Source organism: Lissotriton vulgaris, chromosome 9, assembly GCF_964263255.1.
Source record: "Lissotriton vulgaris chromosome 9, aLisVul1.2, whole genome shotgun sequence".
NCBI classification, from domain to species: domain Eukaryota; kingdom Metazoa; phylum Chordata; class Amphibia; order Caudata; family Salamandridae; genus Lissotriton; species Lissotriton vulgaris.
Window position 1 is genome coordinate 614,792,095 of NC_141697.1, and position 23,443 is coordinate 614,815,537.

Genomic DNA, 23,443 nt, shown 5'->3' on the forward strand with positions numbered 1-23,443 from the left:
ACAAAGAGATATACATTTGAACATTCCCCGTGAGACTAAACCATTCCCCCCCAACCACTTCCCCCGACCCTTCAATATTTCTTAGGACAATTGTGTGCCTCATACATGTTTTTTTCCTGCGTGGCACACCAGTCGACCCCGGTCCGCCAGCGCCCAAAGCTTTGGGGGTCAGGGCACTTCCAGGAGGCCGCTATATCCCATTTAGCCACCAACATTGCCATAGTAAAAAACTATTTCTTGCTTCTAGACCCTTCCAGCCCGTCCGTGATGCCTAGAATCGTGTGTTTTGGATCATGTGGGACTTCCCACCCCAGTATTTCGTTGAGTTCCTCTTCAATGCCCCCCAGAACTACGTCAAGCGTGGACAGATCCATACCATATGGAAGAAATCAGCTGGCTCATGACTACATCAAGTGCAAGTGGGGGTCGGTGCAATCCTGCTCGATGAAGGTGCTCAGGGGTCAGGTAGGCTTCATGTAAATAGTATAGCTGTACCATACGCAACTTGGCAGGGGCGGTGACTGTCCTGGGGGCCAGAGTGCCCACCCAGTCCTCCCATTGAGCAAGTAGCCGAGCTAGAGGTGATGGGGTGTTATTGATCAAGGTTCGGTAGATGCGAGAAATGCCACCCTTCGCCAGGTTCCCCAGCATAATCTCTTCCTCAGGCGGGCTATGGTCAGGAAGCCGTGTGCCTGTCGTGAGGTGTGCTTGAAGAGCATGGCGCAACTGTAGGTACCTTTAAAACTGTGACTGATGCAGGGAGTGTCTAGTTTGAAGGAACGCATATGGTCACCTATCCAAATATCTCCCAATTGTGAAATTCCTATAAGGTCCCAGGATCCAAAACCCTGCAGCCCATTGACCTCCTTGAGCCAGGTACACTGCCACAGGGCTGTGCACTGGGTCAGTTAATGTGTCCACTTAGTGTGTCACAGTGCGGCCCGCCAGGCCAGCAGCGCGGAACGCGTCTCATCTGGCAATAGGGGCAGAATAGGATCCCCATACAGCATAGACTGGACCTTGGTCAAGCCCAACTCACTTAACTCAAGCCTGTATGCTGGATCAGACCAGCCTCCATTGAACCTGTCGTGAATGGATAGCAGGCGCGTGGCTAAATAGTACAGATATAAGAGGGTCATCCCCAGGCCCCCATCGAAGGAAGGAATCCTACAAACGTTCAGAGCCAGGCGGGCCCTCCCCTTCCCCCAAAGGAATTTAGAGGTCATGCTATCTAGATCTCGAAACCTGGCCCTCCGGAAGCAGAGGGAGGTGTTTTGAAGAACGTAAAGGAACCTGGGGAGAATCATCATTTTAAAGAGGGCAACTCTCCCCATGGGGTTCAGGGGCAGTGTCTGCCACTTCTGGAGATCTGCCTTAGCCTTCTTTACTAGCGGAGTAACATTGAGGGCCCAGCTGAGTTCGGAGAGTAGAGTCACCCATATCCCCAGGTATTTGAACAATTGGCGGCGGAGCGGTATGTTGGACTGCCAATCAAAGCATTCTCTAGACATGTGGAGAGGAACCAGGACCGACTTGTTGGGGTTCAGCTAGAGGCCTGAGGCCTGCCCAAAGGAATGTAGGATACGGAGACAATGGGGACCTGAGCGGGCGGGATCCGCTAAGTAAATTAGCACATTGTCAGCGTGAAGGGTGATCTTGTCAGTCTCTGTGTTGGACCACTCCCAACCCTGCATGTGCCCGCTCGATCGTAGCAGGGCCGCCAAGGACTCCATCACCAGAGCAAAGAGCAGGGGGGAAAGAGGACACCCCTGCCTCGTTCCCCTGCAGACCGAGAAGGGTTCCGACAAATTCCCATTCATCAGGACACGTGCCCTCGGACAGGCTTATAGAACAAGGACCAGACCCAGAAAGCAGGGTCCAAAGCCCATCGTGGCAAGGACAGCCTTCAGAAACCCCCAGTCCACCGAGTCTAAGGCTTTCTCGAATTCTACAAGGAGGATTGGTAGATAGGGGGTAAGCAAGTGACGGTGGGCCCGGGCCAAGTGCAGCCTCCGGAGACAGTGTTGGGTACCACGTGAGGGCATGAACCCACATTTGTCTGAGTGAAATAACACGGATAAGTGGGGTTTGAGCCGCTGGGCGAGGACCCGTGGCAAACAGTTTCAGTTCCATATTGATAAGGGAGATGGGACGGTATTACGTACACCATGGCGAGGGTGGCTGGGATTTGGGAAGAACCACTATGGTGGCCATATCCGCCTCAGGAGGGAAGGACCCCTTTTCAGCCGCCTCCCGGAACAGACTTGCAAGGTAAGGAACGAGGGTTTTGCGATATAGAGCATAGTATTCCTGAAGGAGGCATCTGGGCCCGGCATCTTGCCGAAGGAGGTAAGGGTGATCGCCTCCCCAATTTCTTCTTGGGTGATGGGGCGGTCTAGATCCTCCTGAACAATGGAGTCCAGGTGAGGAAGGCAGCTGTTCCTAACTCCCAACCAGCCAGAGAGAGAGAGAGAGAGTTGGAGTTTTAGCTGCATATTGTTGGTGATAGTATGGGACAAAGGCGCGGGCCATCTCCACTGGGGAGCGGCTCACCGATCCATCCTGAGCTATGATTTCGAGGATTATGCGGTTCGCCCTGGGGTAGGTGGCTAGTCTGTGGAGAATTGAGTCGTTTTTGTCGCCCCGGCCATACACCCTGGCAACGAATGAGCGCCAGAGGAGCTTAGCCCTGTCCAGTGAAAGCTGCCAAAGCTCCGTACGAATAGGAGCAAGAAGCCTCACCTCGGAGGTGTCTGGAGTATGAGCGAAGGATTGTTCAAGGCGTAGTGCCTGTGCCTCTCGCGTGGTAATTTGCTTTAATTGTGCCTGCCGCTGGAGCTTGAGCTGGCCCTTGGCGACTCCCCTAATCGTGGCCTTGCTAGCCTCCCATAGGGTGCCCGGTGAAGATACCAATCCCTCATTAATCAGAAAATAATGCTCGAGTTCCTGTCCCACCACCTTCCAGAACTCCTTATCCTGAAGGAACCAAGCGTTTAACCTCCACGTCTGACGCATTGAGGGGGGAGGGGAGCCCATATTAAGTATCACCGGGGAATGGTCAGATATACCTCGAGGGAGGATGGAAACATCTTGGATCATGAGAAAATCGGTCGAGGGAACGAAAATCGTGTCGATCCGCACCTGCATGTGATGAGTTGCTGAGGTATGTATGAACTGCTTGGAGTGTGGGTTCCAGATACGCCACTTGTCGCAGAGACCCAGTGATTCAGACCAATTTGTCAACTGTCTCGCATTCGCAAGTCTACTATGGGACGTGGGGCCTGCTGTGTCCAAGTCAGGGGAGGAAACCTGATTAAAGTCACCCCCGAGGAAAGTGGAGCCCAAGGGCAAAGAAGTCAGGAGGTCGGCGGAGTTGGCTAGGGTCGTTAACATCGATGGAAGAGAGTAGAGTGATGTCAGGTTCAGGGGGTCACCATTCAGAGTGCCACACAGGGTCACAAAGGTGACCTGGGCATCATGGATGACTCACGCAGCCACAAAAGGAAGGGAGCGTTTCACCAGGATCGCCATACCATGGGAGCCCCGGGTGAAGCCCGAATGCCAGACCGTCCTACCCGTATCGTGCTAAAAACGGTCAGTGACTACCCATCAAGTGCGTCTTCTGTAACAGAAGGACCTCCACACAGGATCATAGTTGGCGATGGAGGGAGGAAGACACAGGCGGTGCCCCAGACTCGGCGGTCCACCACCAGATGCTCCAACCCCAGGGGGGCCCCTCCGACCTGCCAGGCAGCCAGACAGAAGACCAGGCGGCACAGTCTGGATGCAGCAGTCGGCTTAGAGCCGAGAGGCCGCAATTGTAGGCGCGAGCTGCCGCTGGCCAGCCGAACGCAATACCAAAGGGGATGATGGACGGAGTGTTTGAGCAAATCAAACACTCACCCCCAGTCAACTGATCTGATTTTAATCCATCATCATTCTTTAGCTCACTCCACCACCCCAGTTCAGACATGGCCATATGCAAATCAGTCTGACCCTGTGCCGCATGGGAACAGTGCAGCACGAACTGCCAAGCCATGTCTTACCTGGACCGAAACAAGCATCCTGGGACCGGTTACGGGTTCATAACCCTCATCGGCCAGGCTATCTGGAATCCAGTGGCAGAGTGTGCAAGGGACCCACGTCTGGGCATACCCTGCCAACTTAGGGCGAACAAAGCGGATGATGGAAGGAGTGTTTGAGCAAATCAAACACTCACCCCCCGGCCGAACACGGCGTAGAGTTGGTATATTGGGCTCCTGGCAACCAGGGACATAGACAGAGATACAGCACTGGAGCGGCGACGATTCTCAGGGCTGGATGGCTGTCTGGACGGGTGGATTGTGGGTGGATTGTGAGCGGATGGCGGAGGGGTCCAGGAGCACTCTGAAGGTGCCTCCACCATCTTGGCTCGCTAAGCCACTCCCCCTATTTCCACTCTTTACTATATTTTGTTCCCTACGATTATGGTAGGACAAACTGACTTTTTCCTCTTTGAAGGGCTTTTATACTAAAATCTGTAATGGATGCATATGCATTGAGCTTTTGCACTCTTTTCTCCTGCAGCTCTTTTGTTGTTTTTAGACTTCTGCCTGGCAGACTTATCTAAAACTTAAGAAATTGTAAATATGTGAGATTTTGTTTGAATATACTTTATGATTACCTTTCTTTGGTCACAATTGTATTTATGTTCTGTAAGTGTTTTAACTGTTATTTACAAAGTTGGATTGTTGTAAGTGTTTTTTAATCTGAATAAGCCAATAAACCGGAGGCAACTTAGTGGAAGAAAAAATCTGTGTGTAAACTATGGGTAAATGGTTGAAATCCCAGCAGGAACCGACCCAGACTATTATCCTTTTAGGGATGGTAACTATATTACCATTAACACTTAGTACTTTCAGAAACGCAAAAAAGGGACTATCAGCAAGGACTATATTAAAACTAGTCATTATATTACCTTTGTAACTGGTAGATACCTGGAATGTAAATGTAAATGCCAGCATTTGTAAAGCGCACAGCTACCTCCGGAGAGGTGTCCCGGCGTTGGGGGCCATCTAAAAGATTAGGCAAGCAATTGCCCAGAGTCACATGGTGCTGGGCTAACCTGGAGCCGGGGATCGAACCGTGAACCCTGTGGTCCTGAGTTAGAAACCCTGGCCACTGCGCCACACCTCTTCCACAAAGTGGAAAGTTGACCAATGTGGCGCGGCTGAACGTTTTAAAGATCTGCGTTGCATACTGACTGAATCCATAGAGGCCAATTACGATGCAGCCCGTTACAGCTCCAACGACGGCCTGTGCCTTCAGGGCTGCATCGTAATCAACCCCGCGGTTTACTTTCCAACCGCCAAATTATGATCTAGGTGGTCGGAGAGTAAACCGGACAGTCATTCCGGCTAGCTTCAGGAACCTGTCGGCTAGTCGGAAGCCAGCTAGTAATCTCAAGGGTAGATCTTTCCGTCCTTGAGATTACAGTGCACTGTTTCCAGCATGGTTTTCATGCCAGCCTGTCTGACGTAGAAACCATGTTGGAAACCATGCTTGGGGGACCCCAGCAGGGCCCCCTTGGGCATGCGCCTGTTGTGGGCCGAGGGGCCACCTGTCACGGGTGCCTGCCATGGGGTGCAGGGATGTACTGCACCTCCTTTTTCTCAATGGGATCTTGTGTTACGGTCGTATCACGCTTCCACTGAGCCGTCCCGGCATACACACATCTCTCTCTTTCTCTCTCGGTCTCCCTCCCTCTCTATAGCTCTCTCTCCCTCTCTCCTGTCTTCCTCTGTCTCACTCCCACTCTCTCTCTCCCTCCCACTCTCCGTCTCACTCCCTTTCCCTCACTCTCCCTCCATTTCCCTTCCTTTCCCTCCCTCTCCATCTCCCTCCCTTTCCCTCCCCTTCACTCCCTCTCAGTCTCCCTTCCTTTCCCTCCCTCTCCCTCCATTTTCCTCCCTGTCCCTCCATTCCCCTCACTTTCCCTCCATCTCACTCCCCATCAGTCTCCCTCCCTTTCCCTCCATCTCACTCCCCATCAGTCTCCCTCCCGTTCCCTCCATGTCAATCCCCATCAGTCTCCCTCCCTTTCCCTCCATCTCACTCCCTTTCAGTCTCCTTCCCTTTCCCTCCCTCTCCCTCCCTTTCCCTCCCTCTCACTCACTCCCTCCCTCTCACTCACTCCTCCCTCTCACTCCCTCACTCCCTCTCACTCCCGCCCTCTCACTCACTCACTCCCGCCCTCTCACTCACTCACTCCCTCCCTCTCACTCCCTCCCTCCCACTCCCTCCCTCTCACTCCTTCCCTCTCACTCCCTCCCGCCCTCACCCCCTCTCTCTCACTCCCTCCCTCTCACTCACTCACTCCCTCCCGCCCTCTCACTCACTCACTCACTCACTCCCTCCCACTCACTCCATCCCTCCCACTCACTCCATCCCTCTCACTCACTCCATCCCTCTCACTCACTCCATCCCTCTCACTCACTCCCTCCCTCTCACTCACTCCCTCCCTCTCACTCACTCACTCCTCCCTCTCCCTCCCACTCATGCCCTCTCACTCACTCCCTCACTCCCACTCCTTCCCTCTCACTCCCTCCCTCTTGCTCACTCCCTCCCACTCTCTCACTCCCTCCCTTCCACTCACGTCCTCTCACTCACTCCCTCTCACTCACTCCCTCCCACTCACTCCCTCCCTCTCCCACTCACACCCTCACTCACTCACTCCCACTCCTTCCCTCTCACTCCCTCCCTCTCACTCACTCCCTCTCTCTAACTCCCTCCCACTCACTCACTCCTCCCTCTCACTCACTCCCTCTCATTCCCTCCCTTCCACTCCTTCCCTCTCACTCCTTCCCTCTCACTCACTCACTCACTCCCTCTCATTCCCTCCCTCCCTCTCACTCCCTCCCTCTCATTCCCTCCCTCCCTCTCACTCACTCTCACTCCTCCCTCCCTCTCTCTCCCACCCACTCACTCACTCTCTCCCACTCACTCACTCACTCACTCCCTCTCACTCACTCACTCACTCTCACACTCACTCCCTCTCACTCCCTCTCCGTCCCCCTCCCCCTCCGACTCCCTCTGTCACGCTCTGTCATCTGACCCTGCCCGTGTGCCAGCCGGGGCGCACACACACTCACAGCCGCACCCGTGCACTTAACAGGTCTTTAAAAGACCATTTGCATGTTAATGTGGCCTTTGTATTTCACCTCTTCTTAGGCCCCTGCAGCTTTACTCTGGCCATTGCTAGGATCGCCCGGCCGTCAGCTCCCACAGAGCAGCATAGTCTGCCGCGCTGCTGCAGACACTTAAAAAAAACGTAAAACACAGGTATGATGTCTCGGGGGTCCGCGGGCCGCCAGGAAAGGTTTGCCGGGCCGCCACAGGTCCGCGGGCCGTACTAGGAGTACCCTTGGTGTAGTCAAGTCAAGTCAGAGAATTTATATAGCGCACTACATACCCAGAGGGTCTCAAGGCGCTTAGAAAGGGGAGGAGGATTACTTGTCAAATATCCACGTTTTAAGTTGCTTTCTGAATGCTAGGTGGTTCTGGGTAAGGCGAAGGTAAGCGGGGAGTGAGTTCCATGTTTTAGCAGCCAGGTATGAGAAGGATCTGCATGTAGAGGATTACAGATAATGTTCTCCGGAGATAGTACGTCATCGGCTATTTCCTGAAGTGACGTCCGGATGGCTCTAGGTCGAGTTCTTTGCTGCTTCGAGCGTTCCCTTGCACGGAATCATTACACAGCTTGTAAATCCGATAAGCAAGAACTCATATGAGAAACGAGAACAGCGCATTCACTGTGGATCAACACAGTCGCTTATCAAGGTCGCAGAGGGTTGAGAAGTATGTATAATGCTATTGCTCTCTCTCGTGTGCAGTTAGAACATTACAGCCGGCGTAAAGATGACAGAATTCTTTGCCCATGATTGGATAGCTACGTTTATTTTGCCAACATATTACGTACTGCCTTTTCAGATCGCTATATCTATAACATATATAAACACCACCATGTATGACGCTATGTCATGAACGCTAAAAAGGGCAAGTGATGGTCCGAATGCTTGTTTTGAAAGCGTGTTCTGTGTTTTGTTGCTGCTGTTATCATGCCCAGGTTCACCTTCCCTTCCTGCTCTTCCGGTTTGGTTTCTCTGCCCCCTCACATGGTACTTGTTTGCATTTGTCCATGCCTTCTTTCCCCACCCCCGCTCTCCCTCCCGTTGCCCATGCCTTTTTCCCCCGCCCTCTCTCCCGTTGTCCGTGCCATCTCTACCCCGCCCTCCCGCCTGTTGTCCGTGCCTTCTCATTTGTACTCCTCTTCGATGATCTTGCGCGTGTTTATAGTTATGCGGAAAGTATTCACGTTTTGCAATGAAAATAACCCTGAGCCCAAACCTGCTTTCTTTAAAGGATAATGCATTATTAAAATGGGCGAGCTGCACTAGCGAAGCCTTGGCTCACAGATGCACTTAGTCTGTTGTCATGTTACTGGTGTTGTCCAATCTGGCAAGCAGCACCCTCGAGCAGCGGGAAACTAACTTGGCGCCTTTAGAGTAAGCGTTGTTTGTGTGAGCCACGTTTGTTCACATCCTGTTGGACTGGTACCAGCCCTCTCCTTGCTTACAGTGTGCACCTCAGCCAGCCGAGGACCTTATAATGTTCTTAGTCATCTTCTAATGTCCATCCATATCCTCAGGATGTCGTGCTACAGCGGTTGAGTTCCACCAGCAACCACGCAGTGTGCACTGTGTCAGCATGTGTTTGTGACAAAGAACAGTCCTGCATATCCCACATGTATTCCCTTCTCTATTTACAAGCGGCATATTGCCCGTTGATATCTCTCTCTTCCACTACCTATTCTGTCCTCTCCTGTCTCTCTCTCCTTCTACCTTTCTCATCTTTCGTTTTTTTCTTTTTCTCTCCCTCCATCACACATTCACACAGACACTCTCTCTGCATCTCGTTATTTTCTCTCTGCATCTCTCTGTTCCGTCCCAGTCTATTTAGCTCTCTGTTTACTCCTCACACTCTCTCTTTCATAGCTACGTTTATTTTGTAAAGTGCCAACATATTACGTACTGCCTTTTCAGATCGCTATATCTATAACATATATAAACACCACCATGCATGACGCTATGTCATGAACGCTAAAAAGGGCAAGTGATGGTCCGTTGCTGAATATGTAATGCATGCAGGCACCAGAGGGCAATGTAAATTCATGGTGACTGTCAGAGCAAATGTCTGTGATAAGTGAACCTCGGACTGGCACCTTGTTTTTCTGCCCTTCTGCCCTCTGTTAGACTGCTTTTTGTGCCTTTCTACCCTCTGCATCGCCACATCATCACTCGGCGCTACCCCAGCATCACTCAGCACCACCACATTATCGCTCAGCAGCATCGCTCAGCACCACCACAGCATCGCTCAGCACCTTCACAGCATCGCTCAGCGCCATCAAAGCATCGCTCAGCGCCATCACAGCATCGCTCAGCGCCATCACAGCATCGCTCAGCGCCATCACAGCATCGCTCAGCGCCATCACAGCATCGCTCAGCGCCATCACAGCATCGCTCAGCGCCATCACAGCATCGCTCAGCGCCATCACAGCATCGCTCAGAGCCATCACAGCATCGCTCAGCGCCACCACAGCATCACTCAGCGCCACCACAGCATCACTCAGCGCCACCACAGCATCACTCAGCGCCACCATAGCATCACTCAGCGCCACCACAGCATCACTCAGCGCCACCACAGCATCACTCAGCGCCACCACAGCATCACTCAGCGCCAGCAACGCATCACTCAGCGCCAGCAACGCATCACTCAGCGCCAGCAACGCATCACTCAACGCCACCAATGCATCACTCAACACCACCACAGCATCACTCAACACCACCACAGCATCACTCAGCAGCACCACCACAGCATCACTCAGCAGCACCACCACAGCATCACTCAGCAGCACCACCACACCATCACTCAGCAGCACCACCACAGCATCACTCAGCAGTACCACCACAGCATCACTCAGCAGCACCATCACTCAGCAGCACCATCACTCAGCAGCACCATCACTCAGCAGCACCATCACTCAGCAGCACCATCACTCAGCAGCACCATCACTCAGCAGCACCATCACTCAGCAGCAGCATCACTCAGCACCAGCATCACTCAGCACCAGCATCACTCAGCACCAGCATCACTCAGCACCAGCATCACTCAGCACCACCACCACTCAGCACCACCACCACTCAGCACCACCACCACTCAGCACCACCACCACTCAGCACCACCACCACTCAGCACCACCACCACTCAGCACCACCACCACCACTCAGCACCACCACCACCACTCAGCACCACCACCACCACTCAGCACCACCACCACCACTCAGCACCACCACCACCACTCAGCACCACCACCACCACTCAGCACCACCACCACTCAGCACCACCACCACTCAGCACCACCACCACTCAGCACCACCACCACTCAGCACCACCACCACCACCACCACTCAGCAGCACCACCACCACTCAGCAGCACCACCACTCAGCAGCACCACCACTCAGCAGCACCACCACTCAGCACCACCACCACTCAGCACCACCACCACTCAGCACCATCACCACTCAGCACCATCACAGCACCACTCAGCACCACCACAGCATCACTCAGCGCCACCCCAGCATCAATCTGTGCAACCATTCAACAACAACTGGTTCAAATATGTTCTCTCAATGGTGCAAGCTTTATTACAAAAGTCACAAAAATATGTTAATATTTCACTTCTGTTCTTGGATTTTCCTCACAAAATACACTGAACATAATCTTCACAAAAGTTATTTACAAAAGTTTTAGCTATTGCCATTATAAATTACAATCACTTTTATTTAAGTATTATTTAAAAAAATTAAAATCCATTGTTATTTGTAATATCAATACATCTAAGTCACGTAAATACAACATATGTTGCATTACAAATGCTATAGGTGTCACATTTGCGAAAGTTATAACTATTGGCATTGTAAATGACAAAGCTATTAATTTAGCTATTTTCAAAACCAACACATAATTAAAAAAATTGTCATTTACAAGACCAATAGCTCAAACTTTCCTAATGCGAGACCTATTGCATTGCAAATGCTTGTCATTCTTTGTCCTGCTGGAAGCATTACGTTGTTGCATTATAGCCTCAGGCCGAGGATCCTACTCGTTTGTTATTCTTCTTCCTCATCCTGCTGGGGTGGGCTGGGTTGTGGGCATGCAGCTCAGTCTTACAGCTGTGGTAGAGGCGTGTGGTGTAGCTTTAGAACATAGTAGCTTCAGGATGCTGTGCCGCCTTACGTTACCCACCATCTAGAAACAAAGAGGGGGGAAAAGACAAATGCAAAGCAGAGCTTTTTTTGCCACACAATGGGTCCACCATTAAAACAGCCTACAGCATGGTAGTGGGTCAGACACCCTGCTGAAAAGGGTGGACTACTGTCTTTTGAACATCACTCTGAAGCAGGTTAATGTTGCCTAAGGCTATAGGCTGTGGTGGGTGCATTCTTCCATGGCAGGCTGCTGATGTGGGTGCAGCAGTCCTCTCTTTGTTGAGATCCCTGGAGTAAAATCAGCTTTGTTGTGATAAGCACTCGAATCGAGGGATTAGCCAACACCGGTATATATTTCAAGGGCTGGACCACTATCATTAGTGATAGATGGTGGCCATTTGTCATGGTAAGGAGGGAGGACGGTGTGAGAAGTTGGCCTGATATATAATGTTCACTATTCTAGTGAACACTTTGTATCAGTCCAAACAACCCTTATTGATGATTGGTTGTAAGTCAACCTTATAGACCAGCTATCCTAGTAGCATGGATACGAGCAGTCTAAGGCTAAAGGCTCGAGAGGGCGTGTTAAGCCAGCTGTTATACCACATATGTACCCCTTGAACACCCAGTGAAAGGACACCACACAAGTGTTATGAAAATAAACAGTGTATTTATTAAAATCACAACAGCCCTGTACTCTTTATGAGGACAGGGTACTAAGCACAAAACAAAACTCTTACGAAAATACTTAAGTTAGCACAGTATATACAAATGCCCGAGGGGCACGGAAAACAATATACTCTGAAAGTGGAATGCGAAATTACTAGCAGGTAAGTACAGTACTAATAGGCTTTGGAATCGCTAGGTCTTGACTATAGAATCTTCAGATTACTTCTAGGAGGCCTAGGGGACTCGGGTGCAGAGTGTGCACTCTCACGCGTGATGCGGGACAAAGTCTATGGTAGCTAGATTTCAGAAAGTTAGTGTTCTCGGGCGAACCCGACCTGGTAGGAGGAAAACGAAAGTGGATTCGGACCCTTGGATAGTGAGGCTATGCTGGGGCACCGAAATGCCGAAGTTACCTAGCCCAGGGGCTGCAGCTGCATATGTCTCAAAAGACGTCGGGAATCCTCGTTGACGGACCAGGAGCCTGGAAGAAAGAAGTTGCTGGCAGGCGACCAGTGAAGAAAGTTCGATGGATCAAAGCCTGGATCGATGATAGAAGACAGATGACACCTGAAAGCAGAGGGGACCAAGTTCGTGACTACTAGCCAGTAGTCAGGTGGCACCAGGAGGGCACCGGATGGTAGTCACCTCGACTAGGTGAGTGGGTGACGCTGTGCTCTGCAGATCTCACGGACCAGGAGGCGTTGTCGGCGACCAGGATGGAGGAGCGAGCTGTCCCACGATGGATGAAGCTGTCGGCGTCGCTGGACCCAGGATTGGGCAACAAAGCCTTGGCAAATTCAAGCCCACGCGGTGGACTCAAAATGGCGTCTGGAGTGGACCAGGAGGGTCCGGGGTGCCTCTCTTGAAGAAGGAAGCAAGGGCCAGTCTGGAGCAACCAGACCAGCAGCAGTGATGTCGTCGGGCGTTGTGAAGAAGGCCACAAGCCAGCCGGCTAGTAGCCACACAGCGCGGTGAGCAGGCAAAAGCAGAAGGGCCCCACGCAGATCGTGGAGATGCTGGAGGGCTGATCTTCGGTGCTGGAGCTGCTCAGGGTTGGGGCTTCTCGGACCCCAAAGCACTCACCAGTGGAGCACACGGTGGGCTTGTTGCAAAGAAGTCGTGCAGTCTTGGCGATCGTCGGTCCCTCGAGGTCTCGTCGCACTCACAGTTCTCAGCTTGGCTGTAGAGGTGAGTAGAGGTCAGAGGTGCCAGGGAAGCCGGGTCTCGTCGAGCTGGGCAGTCGGATTCCGGAGGAAGGACTTGCAGCAGACCGCAGTGTTCTTAGGATGGTGCCTGCGGATGCAGGGTGACTACTCCTTAGCCACAAGGGAGAATCTTGAAGAAGAAATCTTGATGTCCTTTCGCAGAAAGTCGTGTCTTGATTCCAAAGATGATCTAATTTGAACAGGGGGCCCGCTCCTATCTTTATACTAAGAAAGGGGGGCTGACCCGGTGACTAGGTCCTGCCTATGGGTGGGACTAGGAAGGGGGGTGGTTACACCCCTCTCCCATGCCGGACTTTCCCCAGGCCAGGGGCTGGTGTGCCCCTGGAACTGGTTCTGACCGGCCTATGCGTAGTGAGCACCGGGGTGCCACTCAGCAGTCACCTTCCTGTAAAGCCCTGCCTACCCAGGATACACAAAACACTGTCTGTGATGGTGCTAGCACCGCCCCGGACAGGAAACCCTTTGTCCAAGCTCTCCTCGCTGGAAGGACTCCCAGCAGCAGGAGGTCAGACTCGTGTCTGTGGTGGAGGCATCCATTTTGTGGAGCTGAGGCTTTGCTTAACTTTAACCGGGGTTCACAGTTACATACATGTCGTGTCCCTCTAGAAGGGTAGAATGCTAACCCTGTCGCCAGAATTGGCGAGGGGTTAGTATTTCAATTCGTATGACACCTTACTCGACATGTTTTGATAAAGCAATACCAAAGATAGCATTTAACCGCGAGGATTATAATGCACTTAAGAGTATATGGTACGCGTTATCATGGAACAGCTATTAGGACTTGGTTCCGCAAGCTGCAGATAGGCTCAGCTCATGCCAGAGCACCATCTCACACGATTCCAAGCACTCTGCCTTCAGGATTGTTAAGGCCTGCCATAGGAGTGACTGATAGGAATCTGTGTGTCCATTTTTAGGGTTAGATATAGGTATACTATATCTACAGCAAAGGGTGATTACACGACTTTGCCCCAGCTGTCAGGCAGCCAGTTGTGTCAAATTTAGGAGGCCAGCCAGGGGTGGCATAATACATGCTTCAGCCCCTGGTAGGCCCTGGGTACACCTATGCCCTGAGTTACAGGGTCTGATAAGGTGGCCCAGTACCAATTGGTAAATGCACCTAGGGTACACGTTGTAATTTAGAGAGAGAACAGCCAGGCTGTGGGTCTGATTGGCAGGCCCACAGCCAGAGAAAGTCGTAAACCAGTGAAACAAAAGCAAAAAATCTGGGTGATCATAGGATTGCAGACCCTACTCTCCTACATGACCCCCCCCCCAAACTTTGGGACAATAAGCTAACCTTGACCAGGTGAGTCTTCTTGTTCTAAGTGGAAATATCTGGAGAGCCCATCGGCATTGCCATGATCAGTACCAGGTCTATGTTCCACTGTAAAGTCCATCCCCTGTAGGGAAATGGACCACCTAAGCAGTTTGGGGTTTTCACCCTTCATCTGATTTAGCCACAAGAGGGGCTTATGGTCGGTCTGAATCTTGAAGTGAGTGCCAAACAAGTATGGCCTCAGCTTCTTCAGGGCCCAAACCACAGCAAAGGCCTCCCTCTCAATAGCTGACCAATTCTTCTCTCTGGGGGTCAGCCTTCTGCTTATAAAAGCAATGGGCTGGTCTTGACCATCAAAATTCAGTTGAGATAGAACAGCTCCCACACCCAACTCAGAAGCATCTGTTTGGACAATGAATGGTTTGGAGTAGTCTGGACTCTTGAGGATAGGTGCTGTGCACATGGCCTGCTTTAGGTCATCGAATGCTTTTTGACAGCCTGCTGTCCACTGAACCTTTTTTGGCATTTTCTTACTTGTCAGTTCATTTAATGGAGTCACAATTGAACCATAGTTCCTGACAAACTTTCTGTAGTAACCAGTCAGGCCCAAGAAAGCTCGAACCTGAGTCTGGGTGGTTGGAGGAGCCCAGTCCCTGATTGACTGTATTTTGCTCTCCAGTGGCTGAACCTGGCCTCCACCTACAAGGTGGCCCAGGTATACAACCTGTGTCTGCCCTATCTGGCACTTGGTGGCCTTGATAGTGAGGCCTACTGCTTGCAGAGCCTCTAACACTTTCCTCAGGTGGACCAGGTGATCCTCCCAGGTGGAGCTAAAGACAGCAATATCATCTAGATATGCTGCACAGAAGTCATCCAGCCCAGTGAGAACATGATTCACCAACCTTTGGAAGGTGGCAGGTGCATTTTTCAGACCAAAGGGCATTACCACAAATTGATAATGCCCACCAGGGGTTGAAAATGCTGTCTTGGGCTTGGCATCCTCAGCTAACCTGATTTGCCAATACCCAGCTGTCAGGTCAAATGTGCTTAAGTAGTTGGCAGAAGCCAATCTATCTATAAGCTCATCTGCCCTTGGTATTGGGTGGGCATCAGTCTTAGTGACTGCATTGAGACCCCTGTAGTCTACGCAGAACCTCATCTCTTTCTTACCACCCTGGGTGTGAGGTTTTGGCACTAGAACTACTGGACTAGCCCAAGGGCTATCTGAGGGTTCAATGACTCCCAACTCCAACATTTTCTGCACTTCAGTTTTTATGCAGTCTCTAACATGATCAGGCTGCCTGTAGATTTTACTCTTAACTGGCAAGCTGTCACCAGTGTCAACCTCGTGGGTACACCAATTGGTCTGACTGGGTGTCAGAGAGAACATATGTCTGAAAGACTGAAGAACCTGTTTACAGTCTTTCTGTTGATGTTCAGAGAGGCTGCCACAAAAGACAACACCATCTACTGACCCATCATCTGGATTCTGAGTGAGCAGGTCTGGGAGAGGGTCACTCTCTTCCTCCTGTCCCTCATCAATGGCCATGAGCAAGCTCATGTCCTTCCTGTCGACATATGCCTTGAGCCTGTTGACATGGAGTACCCTGTGGGGACTCCTGGGAGTTCCAAGGTCCACCAGGTAGGTGACCTCTCCCTTTTGCTCAAGAATTGTGTGGGGCCCAGACCATTTGTCTTTGAGTGCTGCTGGGGCCACTGGCTCCAACACCCACACCTTCTGTCCAGGCTGGTAAACAGTCAGGACAGCCTTTTGGTCATGCCAAGCTTTTTGAAGTTCTTGACTGGCCTTAAGGTTTTCAGATGCCTTCTCCATATACTCAGCCATCCTGGAGCGGAGACCAAGTACATAGTCCACTATGTTGGTTGCAGGCTTTTTGAGAGGTCTCTCCCATCCTTCCTTCACCAAACACAGGGGGCCTCTCACAGGATGCCCATACAAAAGTTCAAAAGGGCTGTAGCCAACCCCCTTTTGTGGGACCTCTCTGTAAGCAAACAGAAGGCAGGGTATCAGGACATCCCATCTACGCCTGAGCTTTTCAGGTAGTCCATGAATCATCCCTTTTAGGGTCCTGTTGAACCTTTCAACAAGCCCATTGCATTGTGGATGATAGGGTGTAGTGAACTTGTAGTTGACACCACATTCCTTCCACATAGCAGTTAAGTAGCTTGACATGAAGTTTGCACCTCTGTCAGAGACAACCTCCTTAGGGAAGCCCACTCTGGAGAACACTCCAACTAGGGCCCTTGCCACTACAGGTGCTGTAGTGGTCCTAAGTGGAATAGCTTCAGGATACCTGGTGGCATGATCCACTACCACCAGTATAAACGTGTGCCCTGATGCTGTCTGGGGTTCCATTGGACCAACAATGTCAATCCCCACTCTTTCAAAGGGCACCCCCACCACAGGCATTGGTATAAGGGGGGCCTTTGTTGTGCCACCTGACTTACCACTGGCTTGGCAAGTGACACAGGAGCGACAAAACTCCTTGGTATCCTCATTCATGTGAGGCCAGTGAAAGTGTGAGACAAGCCTGTCCCAAGTCTTTGTCTGGCCTAAGTGACCTGCTAAGGGAATCTCATGGGCCAAGGTAAGGAGGAAACCTCTCTGAGACAAGGGTACAACCAGCCTCCTGGTCATGCCAGGCTTGGGGTCTCTTGCCTCAGTGTACAGGAGTCCATCATCCCAGTATACTTTGTGGGTACCTGTGGCGTTCCCAGCAGCCTCAGCAGCAGCCTGCTGTCTGAGGGGTTCAAGGGAAGGGCAGTCTAACTGTTCCTTCCCCTGGTCTTCTCTTGAGGGTCCCCCTGAGCCCAGAAATTCAACTTGATCAAGTTCAAATTCTTTAGGCTCAGTTTTCCTCAATTCTCTTAGGTCAGCCTCCTCTGAGACTTGATCCTCAACCTGGGGGAAGTCACAGCCTTAACCCTACTGCTCTTCTTCTTGGAAGGTGTCTGGTCCATTGTTCCAGGATCCAGCACCTGTTCAGTGGGGCATCTTCTGGCCTGTGACCTAGTCACAGCAAACATGTGCTGGCAAACCTAACATCTCCATGTGAGTCCTCTGCTCCACTTCTGACCATTGTGATGACTCCAAATCATTGCCCAACAAATAATCTACTGGGAGGTCTGAGCTAACAACAACCTTCTTTTGGCCATTTACCCCTCCCCAGGAGAAAGCAACAATTGCCATACTGTGATTGGTAGTGACATTGCTTGCATTGGTCACCAGGAAATCTGTACCTGGCATGGTCTGTCCAGGGTCCACAAAGTTAGGTGTCACCATGGTGACACTGGCACAAGTGTCCCTATAGGCCTGAGCCATTCTTCCATTTATTAAAGGTGTCTGTCTGTATTTGCCCAAAGTATTGGGACTTATATCAGGGGACATATCCACATCCCCTGTACAAACAAGGACAGCCTGAGTGAGTGTGCCAACTAAGTTGTCACTCCCCTCAAAACCCAAGGTTAACCCAACTAAACCCTTGGGAGGTGCACTACCACTGCTGACTGTACTAGGGGGCACAGGTGCCTTAGGGGCTGCAGTGGCAGGAGTCTGCCCTCCTCCTTTCTTGGTGCACTCACTAAACCAGTGAGTTTTACTTTTGCAGTATTGGCACCACCTTTTAGATTGGCCTTCTTGCTTCTTCTTTTTCTGGGGAGCCTGACCCCCACCCTCTTTGGGTTGTTGGGGACCTGTTGAAGACTTCTGGTCATTTTGTTCCCCTTTAGAATCTTTACCCTTCTGGTCTGCTTTCTTCTGACCACCTTGATTCTGGCCCTGGTTCTGCTTAACTCTTGTTCTGACCCATCTGTCTGCCTTCTTTCCCAATTCTTGGGGAGAGGTCAGATCTGAGTCAACAAGATGCTGATGCAACAACTGGTTCTGACAATTGTTTAAAATTTGTTCTCTCATCATCAAATTGTACAATCCTGTAAAATCAGTAACCTTACTGCCCAGCAACCAGCCCTCAAAAGCCTTAGTGGCACAATCTACAAAGTCAGACCAATCTTGAGACTGAGTTTTCTGGGTATCCCTGAACAGCACCCTGTACTGCTCAGTGGTTAGGCCAAACCCATCAACCAGTGTGTTTTTCAAGACTTGGTAATTGTTAGCATCCTCCACTCTAGTAGTGAGGAGCTTATCTCTACCTTTACCTTCAAAGGAGAGCCACAAGATAGCTGCCCACTGACTCTGGGGAACACCCTGCACAGTGCAGGCCCTCTCCAAAGCAGTAATCCATTTGTGGATGTCATCCCCTTGTTTAAAGGGGGGCACTATCTTATTCAGGTGTTTTGTATCAAAACTCCTTTCCCTATTGCTAGGTATAATGCTGCCACCAGTGGGTTTTGACCCACTCAATTCCTGCTCTCTAGCAAAGGCAAGTCTCTCTTTGGCCAGGGCAAGTTCTTCCCTGGCAATCCTCAGATTGACTTCCCCTCCTTGGCTTCATAAACTCTCCTCTGAGGGGAGGTCATCCTCCTCAGAGCAGAGGCCTGAGAGCCATTGGTTCGAATGGATCTGTTAGAGCCTCTTGAGAGAGACCTAACTCGTCCATTCCCAATGTTAAGCTGGCCTGAGAGAGGTCCTAGGGCTCTCCTAGTGTCACTCTCATGCCTGCTTAAGTTGTCCCTAGTTAGCTGACTAACTACTTCTGGACCTTTGTCTGCCTCATCCCCAGATGTCTCCTGATCATCATCCTCCTCACCAGAGAGGTGGATGAGATCTGGGTCACCCCTGGTTCCTTCTAGGGCTGGCATGTCCCCTTCTGGATGAGAAGAGGTAAGAAGTTTCTCAGCCTTTCTAGCATCATAAGTCTCTAAGAGACCAATCAGAAATGGGATTGTGGGGTTAGAACCCTGTTTTAGTTTCCTGGAGGTACACACTTGTCTCATCTCCTGGAAACTAAGAGCAGCATATCTGGAAGTGACCAGTGGAAGGTCTTCTGACACAAGGGGAGACTCAGTGTTCCCTCCTGTGACTGACATGCTGATTCTAGTGTGGTGTAAGTGATGCACCTACCTACACTATGGGTTTACCTACTGATCCCTTGCTAAGAGTTGCGGCCAAGGTGTGCTAAGCCTTGAGGAGCTGCAACAGCTGGTTCAGTAGAACTCAGAGTATTCTAAGCTAAGTTATATGTACCTAACAGTACTTATGTGATCTTTCAACAAGATATTCTTAGGATACGTGTGGTAGAACAACAGCAAGCTCAAATCCCAACCGCTGCTCACCAATGTGAGAAGTTGGCCTGATATATAATGTTCACTATTCTAGTGAACACTTTGTATCAGTCCAAACAACCCTTATTGATGATTGGTTGTAAGTCAACCTTATAGACCAGCTATCCTAGTAGCATGGATACGAGCAGTCTAAGGCTAAAGGCTCGAGGGGGCGTGTTAAGCCAGCTGTTATACCACACATGTACCCCTTGAACGCCCAGTGAAAGGACACCACACAAGTGTTATGAAAATAAACAGTGTATTTATTAAAATCACAACAGCCCTGTACTCTTTATGAGGACAGGGTACTAAGCACAAAACAAAACTCTTACGAAAATACTTAAGTTAGCACAGTATATACAAATGCCCGAGGGGCACGGAAAACAATATACTCTGAAAGTGGAGTGCGGAATTACTAGCAGGTAAGTACAGTACTAATAGGCTTTGGAATCGCTAGGTCTTGACTATAGAATCTTCAGATTACTTCTAGGAGGCCTAGGGGACTCGGGTGCAGAGTGTGCACTCTCACGCGTGATGCGGGACAAAGTCTATGGTAGCTAGATTTCAGAAAGTTAGTGTTCTCGGGCGAACCCGACCTGGTAGGAGGAAAACGAAAGTGGATTCGGACCCTTGGATAGTGAGGCTATGCTGGGGCACCGAAATGCCGAAGTTACCTAGCCCAGGGGCTGCAGCTGCATATGTCTCAAAAGACGTCGGGAATCCTCGTTGACGGACCAGGAGCCTGGAAGAAAGAAGTTGCTGGCAGGCGACCAGTGAAGAAAGTTTGATGGATCCAAGCCTGGATCGATGATAGAAGACAGATGACACCTGAAAGCAGAGGGGACCAAGTTCGTGACTACTAGCCAGTAGTCAGGTGGCACCAGGAGGGCACCGGATGGTTGTCACCTCGACTAGGTGAGTGGGTGACGCTGTGCTCTGCAGATCTCACGGACCAGGAGGCGTTGTCGGCGACCAGGATGGAGGAGCGAGCTGTCCCACGATGGATGAAGCTGTCGGCGTCGCTGGACCCAGGATTGGGCAACAAAGCCTTGGCAAATTAAAGCCCACGCGGTGGACTCAAAATGGCGTCTGGAGTGGACCAGGAGGGTCCGGGGTGCCTCTCTTGAAGAAGGAAGCAAGGGCCAGTCTGGAGCAACCAGACCAGCAGCAGTGATGTCGTCGGGCGTCGTGAAGAAGGCCACAAGCCAGCCGGCTAGTAGCCACACAGCGCGGTGAGCAGGCAAAAGCAGAAGGGCCCCACGCAGATCGTGGAGATGCTGGAGGGCTGATCTTCGGTGCTGGAGCTGCTCAGGGTTGGGGCTTCTCGGACCCCAAAGCACTCACCAGTGGAGCACACGGTGGGCTTGTTGCAAAGAAGTCGTGCAGTCTTGGCGATCGTCGGTCCCTCGAGGTCTCGTCGCACTCACAGTTCTCTGCTTGGCTGTAGAGGTGAGTAGAGGTCAGAGGTGCCAGGGAAGCCGGGTCTCGTCGAGCTGGGCAGTCTGATTCCGGAGGAAGGACTTGCAGCAGACCGCAGTGTTCTTAGGATGGTGCCTGCGGATGCAGGGTGACTACTCCTTAGCCACAAGGGAGAATCTTGAAGAAGAAATCTTGATGTCCTTTCGCAGAAAGTCGTGTCTTGATTCCAAAGATGATCTAATTTGAACAGGGGGCCCGCTCCTATCTTTATACTAAGAAAGGGGGGCTGACCCGGTGACTAGATCCTGCCTATGGGTGGGACTAGGAAGGGGGGTGGTTACACCCCTCTCCCATGACGGACTTTCCCCAGGCCAGGGGCTGGTGTGCCCCTGGAACTGGTTCTGACCGGCCTATGCGTAGTGAGCACCGGGGTGCCACTCAGCAGTCACCTTCCTGTAAAGCCCTGCCTACCCAGGATACACAAAACCCTGTCTGGGATGGTGCTAGCACCGCCCCGGACAGGAAACCCTTTGTCCAAGCTCTCCTCGCTGGAAGGACTCCCAGCAGCAGGAGGTCAGACTCGTGTCTGTGGTGGCAGCATCCATTTTGTGGAGCTGAGGCTTTGCTTAACTTTAACCGGGGTTCACAGTTACATACATGCCGTGTCCCTCTAGAAGGGTGGAATGCTAACCCCGTCGCCAGAATTGGCGAGGGGTTAGTATTTCAATTCGTATGACACCTTACTCGACATGTTTTGATAAAGCAATACCAAAGATAGCATTTAACCGCGAGGATTATAATGCACTTAAGAGTATATTTTATTTTATTTATTTTAATTTGTATAGCGCAAGAATCGACCCCATACGGGGTATCTCCGCGCTTTTGCTCGCAATGAGGTATGGCAGGTGTTACCAGAGGGTGGAGTCGTCGACTGAAGATTAGTTATTTATTCTTCCAGGAACAAGCAAGTTTTTAGTTTTTTTCTGAAGGAGGAATGGTTGGAGGTTTGTCTGATGCAGGGGGGTAGGTTGTTCCATAGGTTGGGTCCTATCAGAGAAAAGGCTCTGCCACCTTGTCTGGTTTTTTTTACCAGTGGAGTTTTTATTAGTAATTGATTGCTAGACCGTAATGCTCTGTCAGGTTTGTAGAGGGGTAGCTTTTGGGTCAGATAAGTGGGGGCTTTCCCGAACAGGCATTTATGAACAATGCAGCAGATTTTGAATTTGATGCGTTGTCGTATTGGCAACCAATGGAGCTCTCGGAGCAGAGGTTTGGAGGGGGTTCTGGGGTGGGGCGTTCAAATCCAGTCTTGCCGCTGTGTTTTGGACTACCTGGAGGCGGTTTATGGCATCCTCGTTGGCTTGTATCAGGAGCCCGTTGCAGTAATCAATTTTACTTATCACCATGGTCTGCACAAGGGTCTTTCTGTGGTTATCAGATAAGTATGGAAAGACTCGTCTTAGCAGACCAATTGTGTGGAAGCATGCCCCCGCAACTGCACTGGCATGTTCCTTCAAGGTTAGATTTTGATCTAACTTCACCCCCAGATTCTTTACTGTGAGTTTTGGGGTGGGTACTGGTCCCAGATCTAGAGGCCACCAGTCGGTGGGACCATAGTATGGACGCTTTTCCAAATAGCATTAATTCCGTTTTTCCAACGTTGCATTGGAGACGGTGGACAGCCATCCAGTTGGAGATGGCCCTCATGCCTTCCGCAAAATTGTCCCCGACATTGGAGTTTAGGGAGTGGAAAGGATAGAGGAGTTGGGTGTCGTCAGCGTAGGACACCGGGGTGAATCCGTATTTTCTCACAATCTCAGCAAGGGGGGCCACGTACACATTAAACAATGTGGGGCTTAGGCATGAGCCCTGTGGCACCCCCTTCGTGAGCGTTCTTGAGGGGGAGCGATACGGTCCCAGGCTGACGGATTGTGAGCGCCCGGACAGAAAACTCTCTAGCCAGGAGAGAGCTTGTCCTCCTATGCCTACTCCCTTTAGACGGCTCACGAGGATCTTGTGGGACACAGTATCAAATGCGGCCGACAGGTCTAACAGCACCAGAATCATAGAGCCTCCTCTATCCTGTGACATCTTGATGTTATCGGTCACAGAGAGGAGTGCGGATTCGGTGCTGTAGTTGGGCCTGAACCCAGATTGTGAGTGGTCCAGGCCCCCTGTCGCCTCTATAAAACTGGACAGCTGGGTGTTAACATGCTTCTCGGCCAGTTTACTCAGGAGCGGCAGTAGGGAGATGGGACGGAGGTTGGAGAGCTCTGTCCAGGGGGAGATGGAATTTTTCCGAATA

General features: G+C 51.2%; 1 protein-coding gene across 1 annotated transcript; it reads right to left on the minus strand.

Annotated features, from left to right (window-relative positions):
* Nucleotides 1-8,907: 8,907 nt before the first annotated feature.
* On the minus strand, nucleotides 8,908-11,284 carry LOC147691959 (uncharacterized). The gene is made up of 3 exons (XM_086936708.1): nucleotides 10,319-11,284; nucleotides 10,079-10,269; nucleotides 8,908-9,965 (listed from the first exon to the last, which is right to left on the minus strand). Exons 2-3 carry the CDS (start codon nucleotides 10,105-10,107, stop codon nucleotides 9,371-9,373), a joined length of 624 nt encoding a protein of 207 aa, XP_086792834.1. The 5' UTR covers nucleotides 10,108-10,269; nucleotides 10,319-11,284; the 3' UTR covers nucleotides 8,908-9,370.
* Nucleotides 11,285-23,443: the final 12,159 nt, after the last annotated feature.

Excerpts from the sequence above, each read along its gene's own strand:
- LOC147691959 (XM_086936708.1), bottom strand. The coding sequence starts at position 10,107 with ATGGTGCTGCTGAGTGATGGTGCTGCTGA. Across the intron at positions 9,966-10,078 it reads CTGAGTGATGGTGCTGCTGA|TGATGGTGTGGTGGTGCTGC; the intron begins GTGATGGTGCTG and ends GGTGCTGCTGAG.